This window comes from Dipodomys spectabilis, unplaced genomic scaffold (assembly GCF_019054845.1).
Source record: "Dipodomys spectabilis isolate Male_0828 unplaced genomic scaffold, ASM1905484v1 ptg000024l, whole genome shotgun sequence".
Lineage (NCBI taxonomy): Eukaryota > Metazoa > Chordata > Mammalia > Rodentia > Heteromyidae > Dipodomys > Dipodomys spectabilis.
In genome coordinates, this window is record NW_024870701.1 from 14,212,742 (window position 1) to 14,226,016 (window position 13,275).

The 13,275-nt window shown below is 37.9% G+C and overlaps 1 protein-coding gene across 7 annotated transcripts in view; it reads right to left on the reverse strand.

Annotated features, from left to right (window-relative positions):
• The window catches only part of Nol4 (nucleolar protein 4), a 286,589-nt gene that overhangs the window by 225,314 nt on the left and 48,000 nt on the right, over nucleotides 1-13,275 (reverse strand). The window contains exon 2 of one of the 7 annotated variants that reach the window (XM_042675194.1): nucleotides 289-306. The exons of the other annotated variants lie outside the window; for them this stretch is intronic. Coding sequence (XP_042531128.1) covers nucleotides 289-306 — 18 coding nt within the window. The remainder of the gene's footprint in view (nucleotides 1-288; nucleotides 307-13,275) is intronic. 7 annotated transcript variants of the gene reach the window in all.

Below are 13,275 nucleotides of genomic sequence, written 5' to 3' on the forward strand. Positions count from 1 at the left end.
AGGGCATGAGTTTCTTCAAACAGAAACACTATAATCTTCTCAAGTCCTATTCTGCACTGGAGAAGTTCCCCATCTCCTGTGATGGCCAGACGGGGCTAGTCAGGAAGGAGACTGGCATGCCACTCATACATACTACTAGGATCAGAGTAGGGTAGGTTATGAGAATATTCCTCACAATTAGAATAATATTCTTTTTTATTTTTTGTCAGTTGTGGGGCTTGAACTCTGGGCCTGAGCTCTATCCCTCAGCTCTTCAGCTCAAGGCTAGTGCTCTACCACTTGAGCTACAGCGCCACTGCCAGTTTTCTGGTAGTTAATTGGAGAGAAGAGTTTTACGAACTTTCCTGCCAAGGCTGGCTTTGAATCATGATCCTCAGATCTCAGCCTCCTGAGTAGCTAGGATTACAGGCATGAGCCACCAGTACCCAGCTTCACATTTTTACATATGAAATATAACATCTATGGAAATAATTTTTATTCAGTTTACATTTTATATATTATATACTTATATATGTTAGATATTTAAAAGTATATACTTATATATATTTTTATATACATTTAATTTTTAGGTAGGTAGTTTATATTTATTTAGACCAATACATCAGATTTTCTCTCTAGGAATATAGAGATGAAAGACCTTGCCATCTTTCCTTCCTTATTCAAGCTGATATCAACTGGGTCCTGAACTCACAAAATCATCATCATGAAGGTGTTAATATAATTTTAAGGACAGGTTTAGAAACAAAAGCAGTAGGAAGAGATGCCAATTTATAAACAGCGAATGCAATGCCATAACAAAGGAACAAGAAGTGACAATGAAATAAATATACAATTTAGTCTTAAATTTACCAAAGAGTTCTAAACTCAATAATCTACAGAGACTACCTGTAAACAACCTGCATTGGCACTTCAACCTGTAAGTTCTAGCTACTCAGAAGGTTGAGATCTGAGGATCCTGGTATAAAGCCAGCCTTGGAATAAAAGGTCATGAGACTCTTGTCACAATTTAACCAGAAAAAAGCCAGAAGAGGAGCTGTGGCTCAAGTGGTAGCACATCATCTTTGAGAGAAAAATAAAAACCAATAAGTATGTAAGGCCTCGGGTTTAATCCTTAGTACACACACACACATTAATTTTCACAACCATCTCAGAGATTATATGTGTGTGTGTGTGTGTGTGTGTATCTTCAAATAATATAACAAATTTTAAACAGACAATTTATCACTCAGCTCTCTGGCCATTTGACCCTCAGGCCTCAGATTCACTCATACAGACACAAACCAATAACAAAACACCTGGTTGAATAAATTTTAAAAAAACATTTATTTTTATGTATTAACAACTAAGGGAATTCACCATACTAATATGTAAAAATTAAATATTTTAATGAGAAATTATTGCTTTCCTGAAATCTTATCTGTTTTACTGACAATGTTCTAAAGAGAGGAGAAGCAAAGTCATCCCTGGCTGAACTGTAAACACATTATTTCAGGGGAAAAAAAGAATGAAGACAAAGAATGAATAATATAGAGAAAATAAAATGTTTCAACCCAAACTATGTTAACCGAAAAAAAAAAAGAAAAACTGTGTCCCTGTACCAAATTCATTAACTTTACACCGGGTATTGGCTCACAAAAATATAGAAAATTAATTCTACTTATTTCAAATTTATCACCAAAAACAAAAACCCCACTGGGTTCAATTCCAAGTTTTTTTCTTCGATAAGAAGAGAATCATAATGATTTATGCAGACTCTTCATCCTCTTTCAAGAACAGGGCAAGATTCACGCGCCCGGGACGCCTCTCCTGCCAGCACAAAGAAGACAGGCAAGCACAGCACTGCCATATGCTCAGCTCTGGCAGGCTGAGCTCTCCTTGTCAGATATTGTCTTGCACTGAGGACTTTCCATCATGCCCTGACACATGCTGCCTCTGCCCTTGAAACACAAGTGACTTGCAATTTGGAGCCTCTGATTAACCAGTTATTATTTGGTCTGCATGTTTCCCGCCTTTCTTTCTTTCACTGTACTAGCCAACTACCAAGCCATTTAAGGTCTTCCCAAGAAAGCAGACAGAAACTAAAATGTCCTCCTTGAACACTGAAGGGTTTAGTGGAAGCATAAGGTCCATCGGAACACTTAAGTCATTCAGTCATCTTCTTGGGTCATCCATCGCTCTAGATAATTCAGTGTCTAGCTGTGAATAGGAAGTCTAAATTACAGCTCCTTGCGTTTTCTTTTAACTCACGGGTACAGTCATTAGGTAAAAAGAGTAGTAAATTCTTCTTTGTACCTTTGGGACTAAGAGCCAGAGAGAACAAATAAAACTAAGGTTTCGTGATGATAATATTCATAGCAAATATGTGTGTTCCCCATAGCCAAAAATCTAAAATTCAGGAGTATATCCAGTAAGGAAACATTAAAAGGAGTATCAAAAAAAACTCTTTAAAACCTTTTCTAAAAGGTTAAGAAGTCAACTTAGTTTCATAAAAGATAAATGTTTACAAAACTATTTATGTAACTTATTGTGGTATGCTTAAATTAAACCTAAACACACACACACACACATACACACACACACACACACACACACACACGTACTCTCCCACTGAGCTATGTCCTCCAGCACAGTATTTTTAATCAAAGACAAATACCAGGAGCAGTAACTTTGTTCAAGGCACATGTACTTTAAATTAAAAATCTTAGCTATCTACAAGGCTAAGACTTAAAACCTAGAGAGAAAGATTGACCAAAAGTGCTGCAAAAAATGTCTCACTGGGAAAGATTCTAGTCATATGAGAGGGATCAACGTCAAAGTGTTGATATTGGATCTCCCTACACATTTATTGTTTAACAGTGTTGCTTTGCGTGATTATGCCACAATTTAACCACATTCCATTTGATGTATATACAAGTTGATTCCAGTTTGGCACTATTTTGGAAAGAAAATTCATCTTCTATTTTAACTTGTGTCTTTATCATAAAACACTACAGGATGAGTCTACTAAAAGAAGATATTGGTGATAATTATTTTGAAACCTTAATACTTAGAGTAGTCTCTGGTACAGTACAGGAATATTAAACGTCTAATTAAAGTACATTTTTTGTATAGTCTGGCTAATTTGCAGAATTTCTTTGCTAAGAAGCCAGTTCCTGTTATAGGTTTTGGGAACTGACTGTGTCTCTTTGAAGCAGACTACCATGCTCCATAATTACTGCTGAAGTTACCTCCTAGAATTTCCTAACATTTTTCTGAAGATTGAGTTTGTCACCCAAAGTATGAAAATAAATACTAGTTTTATAGATTTGGCTTCACTTGAAGATGAATTGAATTTTCTGAAGCTTAAGGAGCAGATGATAGTTTTTATTTTATTGTAATGTTCACTCCCCAAATATATAAATTATTCCATAAAGAGAAAAACTATTAAGGATAAAATGTGAGAAAAAAGACAATAAGAATAGCAACATAAAAAGAAAAGAGAAGAATACGGTCTGAATCCTGACAGGATCTGACTTTAAGATTATAATACAGCTGTGGTAAATCAAGACAATGTAATATTGGCCAATGTATAGACTAAAAGGTGAATGAACAGGAACAGAGAACCAGAAATAGACATGCATATATGTAGTTAACTGATCTGACAAAAGAATATAGGCAAGAAAGTAGGGAAAAGGTAATTTCTTCATCAAATGTGCTAGAACAACTGGACATTCATATGAGACAGACAGGCAGAGAGAGAGAGAGAGAGAAAGAGAGAGATCTACACATATACCTTACACCTTCTGAAACATTGATCACATGTCTGAACTTAAATTTAAAATTATATATAACTCCTCAAAAGTAAGAGGAAAATATAGAAATTATCGTGAACATGAATATAACTATTTAGATGCAATGTTAAAGGCAGAATCCATAAAAGGAAGAATCAGAAAACTAGATTTCAGTATAATTAAACAATCTTTCTCTGTAAAGGACAGGCAGGAAATAAGAGAAGTCACAGTTTGGAAGAAAGTATGTGTAAAAGACATCTGATAAAGGACAATTATTCATTATATAAAAAGACCTCATGGAGCTCAGTAATAAGAAAACAAAACAGCCCAATTTAAAATACACGTCACCAAAGAAGATGTGCAGCCGGGCGCTGGTGGCTCATGCCTGTAATCCTAGCTACTCAGGAGGCTGAGATCTGAGGATCGCGGTTCAAAGCCAGCCCAAGCAGGAGAGACCGTGAGACTCCTATCTCCAATAAACCACCAGAAAACCGGAAGTGGCGCTGTAGCTCAAGTGGTAGAGAGCTCGCCTTGAACTGAAGAGCTGAGGGACAGCGCCCAGGCCCAGAGTTCAAGCCCCACGGCTGACCAAAAAAAAAAAAAAGAAGATGTGCAGAATGGAAAATGCTCATTTGAAAGAATGATCTACAATATACATTCACTTGGGGGTATAAAATAATCAGCTCTCACCACATGCCTATGGCAACGGCTAACATCTAGAATATCAGCACCACCAAAAACTGTAGAAGATGTAGAACAACAGGACTTTTTTATTGTGAAAATACTGTACAGAGTGGTTACAATTACATGGGCAAGATAATGAGTACATTTCTTATCAAGCATTGTTGCCTCCTTCTTTGGTTCCCCTTCCCATCCCTTCCTACCCCCCGCACCAAAGTTGTAAAGTTCATTTTTTAACATAACGTTTTGTACATCTCATTGTTGCAATGGGTCCACCAGGATCCCTATTTAAACCATTTGTTTTTTCCCTTCCCCTCCACAAATTACACCAACATCAAATACAGTGAAAGCAGGGGTTATACCGTGGGGGAGGGAAATACAAAGCAACAAAGAAATCATCTTATAAATATGTTAGAAACAATAGCAAGAAAGGAAAAACATTTGAGTCCTTATCTTGGGGTTCATTTCACCTAACATCAACTTATCTGACCGTTTCTGCTTGTCTCAGACATATACTAGTTATTGCAAATAAGGGAAATCATGGGACCTATGTTTCTTTGGGCCTGGCTTACTTCAGTTAATATAGCTACCAGCACAATTATGTTTATTGCAGTATTATTTACCATAGTTAATATATGGAACCAACCCAGATGCCCCTCAGTAGATGAAAGGATCAAGAAAATGTGGTATCTATACACAATGGAATTCTATGCCTCCATCAGAAAGAATGATATTGCCCCATTTGTTAGGAAATGGAAAGACTTGGGAAAAGCAATAGGAATTTTCGCTCATCCTTAGGGAAATAAAAAAAAATTACAATCATCTTAGACAAATTTGGCAGATCTTTAGAAATTAAATGTACTCATGATATGACCCCTTGATGAGTAACCGTAAAGGTTGAAAACTTCTATCCACCAACATGAAGGTATATAACAGCTGCATACATAATTGCACATACCTAATACATAACTGGAAGAGCCAACATATCTTTCAGTAGATGAGTGGATAAGCTATGCATGGTACCCAGAGAATGGAATATTCTCTACCACTGGAAAGAAATGTGCTTGATAATGTAGCACATTATGTGTGAAAGACAAGGCGAAATCTTAGATGCACTTTACTAAATCAAAAGAGCGATTCTGCTAAAGCTCTAAATGTTTATGATTCTAACTGTGCCAAGAGTCGTAGTAGAAGAAGGATCGGCTAGGACAAGGCTCTTCAGGACAGTGCAACTAGAATTCATGATACAATGATGACGGGCATATCAGTCTTCATTGTGTTAGAACCTGTGAGCTATCCCACATCTAGAGTGAGCCAACTAGTAAACGATGGGCTTTCAGCTGTAAGAACATGTCAATGGATCTCTAATTGTTTAAGAAGACAACAGTCACATGCTGGTGAGTGATAGGAATGGGAGGACATGCGCTGTGAACCTGTGGGGACATGGCCTATTTGGGAACTCTCTTTACTTTTACTCAATCTTGCTTTAAATGCAAAATCTATTTGAAGGGGATGAAAGAAGATGAAAGGCCATGGAATCCTGTTGACATTAAAAGGCTGGCTTTCTGTGTGGCAGAAAGTAAAGACTTTTTCAACTAGTCCCCAAACTAGTTAAATACAACTTCTTTTTTGCCATTAAGCTCAGATATTTAAAAATATTGAAGATGTAAAGGGAATTAAGATATAACAGCACAAGCTTATCATCAGGGCACGTATTTGTAAAAACATTTCTTTCACCTTTTAAATTTAAAACAATTCCTACTAGCCAGGTTGGTACTGCATGTCTATAATCCCAGCACCTTGAAGACTAAGGAATACGGAGTGTTCTGTTCCAGGTCAGCCTGCGCTCTGTAATAACAAGAAATTCAAATTGAAACAGAAAATTTGCCAAGGACAAAACAGTCATTTCCTTACTCTGCTTTTAGCCAATAAAGACTCTCATCATAAAATAAACTGGCAAATATAAAAATAAAAGTATATTTAAAAAATACAAAGCTCTCAAGGCCTGGCAATTGCTACAGTCATGTGAACAATGGGCCTTTAACATAAAACAGCAGAAACTGCATTAGAAAAATGTGGTCCTGAGAGAGTAAAGGTGCACAGGCAATGACAGGAAGGACTAGAAAAACACTTGCTCACTTTTAAATAGGCAGGACAAGGAGTCTTGCTTGATGGATTTGGCTTTTGGCTGAGGGGAGAAGTTTCAAGGGGAACAGATCTTGCAAGGAGGCCTCTGATTGAAAGAATGTGCATCCCAAAGACCACAGACTACCTATATTACAAAACAGCCTGCCGCCATTGATTCATGCCTATAATCCTAGCTACTCAGAGTCTCAGATCAGAGAATCACAGTTAAAAGACAGCCTAGGTACGAAAGCCCATGACACTCTTATCTTCAATTAACTACCAAAAAAAAGCTGGAAGTAGAACTGTGGCTCAAGTGACAGAGAGCTAACTTTAAGCAAAGAAGCTTGGGGCATCACTCAGACCCTGAGTTCAGGTCCCAGGAGCAGTATTAATAATAATAATAATAATAAGCAGCCAGATAGGAAGACAGATCACTTTTAAAGAATAGCTGCTTGTCGGGCAGCAAACTATGAAGTCAAAAGGTACTACAATAATAGCATCGGGCTGGGAAGGTGGCTCAGTGGTAGAGTGCTTCCCTTGCATGCATGAGGCCCTGGATTCAATTCCTCAGCACCACATAAGCAAAAAAAGCCGGAAGTGGTGCTGTAGCTCAAAGTGGTAGAGTGCTAGCCTTGAGCTGAAGAGCTGAGGGACAGTGCCCAGGCCTAGAGTTCAGGCCCCATGACTGACAAAAAAATAAAATAAAATAAAAAATAACATCATGATGTTCCATGTAGATTTGAGAATTGAGTACATTATTATGTATAAATGAGAATATTTTCAGGCAAAGAAAAGCATAAACATTTATCACTCTTACTAGAGAATTAAAGCAAGTACGTTAAATTCACAGGAAACCATATGATATTCAAATTATAACTATATTTATTTGTAAAATATTATAGATTTTTAGTGCTTTCTCCAAGGCACATTGTAATCAATGATCACATTTTTTTTTTAGTGAGTCTATAATCATTATTATTATCTCTGATTATTTAGAGGAAAGTAAAACATGAACAGTTAAAAAGTAATTTTCTGAAACTAAGAGTTTTTCTCTGGCATCTGGGAAATAACTAGATTGCTTCTATTTATTTGTATTAAAATGATTCATTTTATGTTGTTCATATTTTTGGTGCATTCATGTGCGCAATTCTTTTGAATATATAAATAGAATAGAATTTCTTGGTTATATAATTTATGTTTACATTACACTATTTTCAATATTATGAAATAGCCACATACTTCTAGAAGGCTAAGCATGCTTAAAGAATGAGTTTGTCACTTAAATGCTCTTAATTTTTACAATGCACATTGAGTTTCAGTGCTGTTGCACTTGATTCTGTAAGACCATCAGTATGTGTTAAAATAATGTGTTGAGTACTAAGTATATACTCCAGACTATTGGAACCTTGTATGTGCATTATCTCTTAATCTTCAATGTTCACTATTCTCAACTCGCAGGTAATAAAGCTGAGGCTCAGAAAAAATAGTATTTCCCCCATGATCACCTACCTAGTAAACAGAAAAAGATAAATAATGAATGTAGCATAGCCTGGGGACCATTGCAGTAATCAAGGGTATCTCAAAAAAAAGACACTGGCCTAACTAAATGCAGAAGGGCACATGTGAATCACAATGTTTATAAAGTACTAACTGTGTTAATATAGATCATGTTGTAATAAATAAACCTCAACTCTTCTAGCTTATATGAAAGAGGAATCAATTTCCCCCTCCTCTAACAGTCCAGCGATCCACAGCCGACACAGTAGTGCTGCCATCTGGAACTGGTGGCTGCCAAGACTTTTCAGACATTGCTATTTCCCAGCCAGAAGTAAAATGGAAGAGAACACACAGGAGTTAAGTGGCTTGCATCACTCCCACTTATGGACTGTTGGTCCCAAAGGAATCTCATAACCACACCTAGAAGCAAAACACCAAAAACCATGATCAGAAATCTGCTCACTGGCAGTCTTGTATCCAGTTGAAAGGCAGAAATTTCCATGATTGAAAAGATGGACCAATGACAACTAGAAGGCTCTAACTTATTTACTCGAAGTGTCTGAAACAATAAAAACAGGTACCCAGGACGTATGCCAAGGTCTAGGAAGAAATGATTAGCAAAGTAGGTTGAATTCTTGTAGAGAGGGAGGCTTGAGTTCCTATCCAAAAAAAAAAATGCCCTAACATCATAGAGCCTGAAGAGCCTTTGAATAATAATTAACTGTAAAACATCAGAGTAAAATAAGCAGACTATAAATGTAGCTTTATAAGTTTATACAAATGTACCCAAATTCAGCTGTTCAGATAAGGACCAACCATATGAATAGACAGAAGAGCAGGACTCTCCACAAACTCCCTTGGGCCTTCTCTTCATCACTACCCCGTTCACCTCCCCAAAAGAAACCATCTCCTTTCCTCTCAACATAGACTGGCATTACCTATATATTATACTATTATTTCGCCTCTCTCTGACATCCTGAAAATATCCTTGCTCTGTACCTAGAGAAAAATGAAATAGAAGTGTTAGACAATTTGCTTAAAGTGACATAGCTAAGAAGTTAGAGAACAAAATTCTGGAGTCTGTTTTCTACATGATTACTCTCCGTCTTCTTAGACATTGACAGAGCCTCAAATGCATAAAAAACCCTAACAAATAGGCCCTGGGATATGGAAAGCCCCATCTATCATGAATGTTCTAAGCCCAGAAAGGAGATTGAAACACAGCAGTGGGTGATAAGGAAAAAAAGACCACTAAAAATACCTCCCGTCTGTTCCCTTACCTCTCCCCCACTTGCATGTCCCAGCCACTACTGGAAAACTTCCATCATCTTTAATTTTCTCCCCACATACAAACTGTCACTCTTCCAAGTCCTGCTCCACCCAAAGCCAGATGATCTTTTAAAGTTATGAAACAGTTCATGGAACTCTTCTTAAAAACATTCTGTAGATTCCCACTGCACAAGAGATACCTCATCCGGCCTGTGAAAGTCTGGCAAAAGCTGTCCTCCACCACCACCACCACACACTATTTCTTCTCACAGTAAAAATTACTCTCCTTTTCCTCACTAACATCTGAATGTATCCTTCCAAAAATGGAACGGTTTCCAACATGGTGGGAATAAGAGATGGGACATTGTCTGAGCAGTGGTGTCTCACATCTCTAATCCAAGCTACTTAGGAGGAGATTGAGAGAATCATAGTTCAAGGCCAGCCCAGGAAAAACTTTCATGAAGCATCATCTCAACAGAAAAAAAAGAGCTTGCCATATTCTATGTGTGCTTGCTATTCCAGAACTGTGGAAGCATAAATAGGAGGATCATGGTCCAGAGTGATTTGGGTAAAAATGAGACACTATTTCAAAAAAATAATCAGAGCAAAAAAGGGCTGAGGGTGTGTCTCAAACAGTAGAACATGTGCTGAGCTAGTGCAATGCTGTAAATTCAAACTCTACCACCCCAAGAAATTAAGAAAAGAAAGAGAGGGAGAGGAGAAGAGGGAAGGAAGGAGGGGAATGGGGTCTTTTAAGAAGGAGTTAGGCAAGAGAGGGATTCTTTTCATGAGCCAGCTTAAATGCATTTATAAAGGTTTTATTAGAGGAAGTTTGTCCCCTTTCCTTTGCTCTTCTATCTTCCTCCATGGAAGAACTTAGTGTTCCCCACATCTGGAGAACACAGTCTTCATGAGACACTAAGTACCAGTTCTTTAATCTTGGACTTCTAGACTCTAATAGTGGGGGAAAGAAATTGTTGTTCTTTATAAATTGTTGTTTCTGTGGCATTCTGTTTCATCAGCTCAGTACAAATGGACTAAATGCCACCATGGGGATTTTGTTCTCCTCTCTGCTGGAGTTGTTCTCAATTCTGCACATATATGCTGGGATTTTTCTCATCCTTCATCTTAAAATTTTACACAGAATTTTATCTATCTAGAACCGTAGTTTCAATATGTAGTTGCAAATGTGTTCATTTCTCACTCAGGTTTTATGCTAATACCTGACATGTGCATGATACCAATAAGAAAAGCTTAAAAAATAAGTACGGGAACCAATGCAGGGATTGCATGTTTCTTGGATATCTCAAGGTACAGTAAGGTTGTGGAATAAGATGAAATACAGGAAGAAAAGTAAGTGTGAGCTTAAAAATATGATTCAGTAATGGACAAATTAATTTGATAAATGTGCAGGAACAATATATAGGATAGATTAATTTGATATATGTGCAGGAACAATATGTAGAATTATCCATTGGGTTGCTTAGAAACAGAGGTCTAAAGCTCAAAACCTGCAAAGGATAAAAGAAATTTAGAGAACCAGATAAAAGACTGCAGATGAAACAATAAATGTAGATAAGAACAAGAAAATGTGCAGGAGGTCTGGATGCAGTACTAATACAGGACATTGAGGAAGCTAACATGGTAGATTAGAAGCAAATAGATTTTCTTGGATTCTCTGGCCATTTGAAATCAGGACAGTTTCCCCAGGGAAGTGGGTACCTGGAGGAACCAATGAAATTCAATATTGGGCAGCTAGTGACTTGGAGAGACCCAGAGACTGGTTACAGCATCAGACAGCCAGGAATCAGCAAATCAGCTCTGACAGGTCAGAGCTGATTTGGGCATTTACCCAAATGATCACAAACAAGACCATACTAAAGCTACCAGCACAACTATATTTATTGCAGCATTATTTACCATAGCTAAGATATGGAACCAACCCAGATGTCCCTCAGTAGATGAATGGATCAAGAAAATGTGGTATATATACACAATGGAATTCTATGCCTCCATCAGAAAGAATGACATCGCCCCCATTTGTTAGGAAATGGAAAGACTTGGTAAAAATTATATTAAGTAAAGTAAGCCGGGCCTAAAGAAACATAGGTCCATTGGTTTCCCTTATTTGCAATAACTAGTATATGTCTAAGACAAGCAGAAAAGGTCAGATAGGATGATGTTAAGCGAAATGAACCCCAAGATAAGGACACAAGTGGTTTTTTCTTTCTTGCTATTGTTTCTAACGTATTTATAAGGTACCATATGATTTTTGTTGCTTTGTATGTGGTGTCATCTTGAGAAGATAATGCCCAAACTTGCTGTTTAGGGATAGGGTAAGTCCTGTATTTTCTCTTTACTGGAAGTTAGAATGAAGACTGCTATACTCTCCTGGCCAGCATCTGCAGTGTGGCCCAGTATGGCCCAGGCAGAGCATTAGTGCTGATAGCACATGTAGAACTCACACACACACACACACACACACACACACACACACACACACACACACACACACACACACACACACACACACACACACACACACACACACACACACACCTAGTAAGAATCTACATTCCTTTTACAGTTTGTTGCTCAGGAGACCAGTAAAACAAATAGCCAGAAAAGAGAGTCAGGCATATATGATTGCATACAAGAATGAGTCTTGACGCACAAGTCATGGGTGGTAGAAAGTCTGGGTTTTGCCCTACCCCCCTTTTCACCCAGTACAGTTTGTTGTCCTGCTCTCCATGTGACTACCAAGCTCAGGGAACTGCTACTATTCTACAGGACCTGCCCCTTGTTATCCTTCTCTGTCTCTGATCCAGACCCTTAACTGATCACAGAGCACTGTACCCAGGCCACGCATGGAAAATGGCCTCTGAGAGAATCCATGGGTAAAGGGAGATCTGTGCTCAGAAAGCTGAGCACCACGAATTGGAGGAGGAACTACTCCTTTCTTCAAAAAGAAAGAAAGACTGAGTCTCTCTTTTTTAATTCTTTTCCAGTTTTTCATTCTTTCATCTCTCTTACACAATGCCATTGCTCTCTCTCTACTTTTTTATTTAGCCTTCCCTATATTTGATGGTTTATTCTACCTCATTTTTAAGATATGCTTATATTTTATGTCCCTCCTAATAATTGATCTGTATTTTTACACAGTGGTATTGGGTTTCTACTTCCAGAAGGGAAGAAAAAAATGAAGGAAGGACGAGATGGGAGGAAGAAATGAGAAAGAAATAAAGAATGAGAAATGGAACAAAGGTTTGGAAAGTGAGGAAGGGAAAGGGAAAGAGAAAGGGAAGGTGGACTGAGGTACCAAGAAGAACGTCAAATGGTCAAAGGACCATACTTGGGGACTCATGCCTACAATCCAGCTACTCAGAAAGCTGAGATCTGAAGATTTCAGTTCAATGCCAACCCAATCAGGAAAGTCTGTGAGGCTCTTATCTCTAATGAACTTCCAAACAGTAGGAAATTGGGCTGTGGCTCAAGTGGTAGAGTACTAGCCTTGAACCAAAAAGCTTAGGAACAGCACCCAGGCTCTGAGTTCAATCCTCAAAACCTGGAAATTTTAAAAAACTGTCAAAGATTATTCATAAGTACAGGAGATATTTTCAAATAAAATAGTAAGTTTTATCAAGAGATTCAGATTCTTAACAGAGATTAAGCCAAAGCAGGGTCACTGGTGGTTCACGCCTGTAATCCTAGCTACTCAGGAGGCTGAGATCTGAGGATCACCATTCAAAGCCAGCCCAGGCAGGAAAGTTTGTGAGACTCTTATCTCCAATTAATCACCAGAAAACGGAAAGTGGCTCTGTGACTTAAGTGGTAGTGCCCTAGCCTTCAGCTGAAGAACTGTGGAACATCGTCCAGGCCCAGAGTTCAAGATCCACAACCAACAAAAAAGAGAGAGAGATTAAGCAAGATG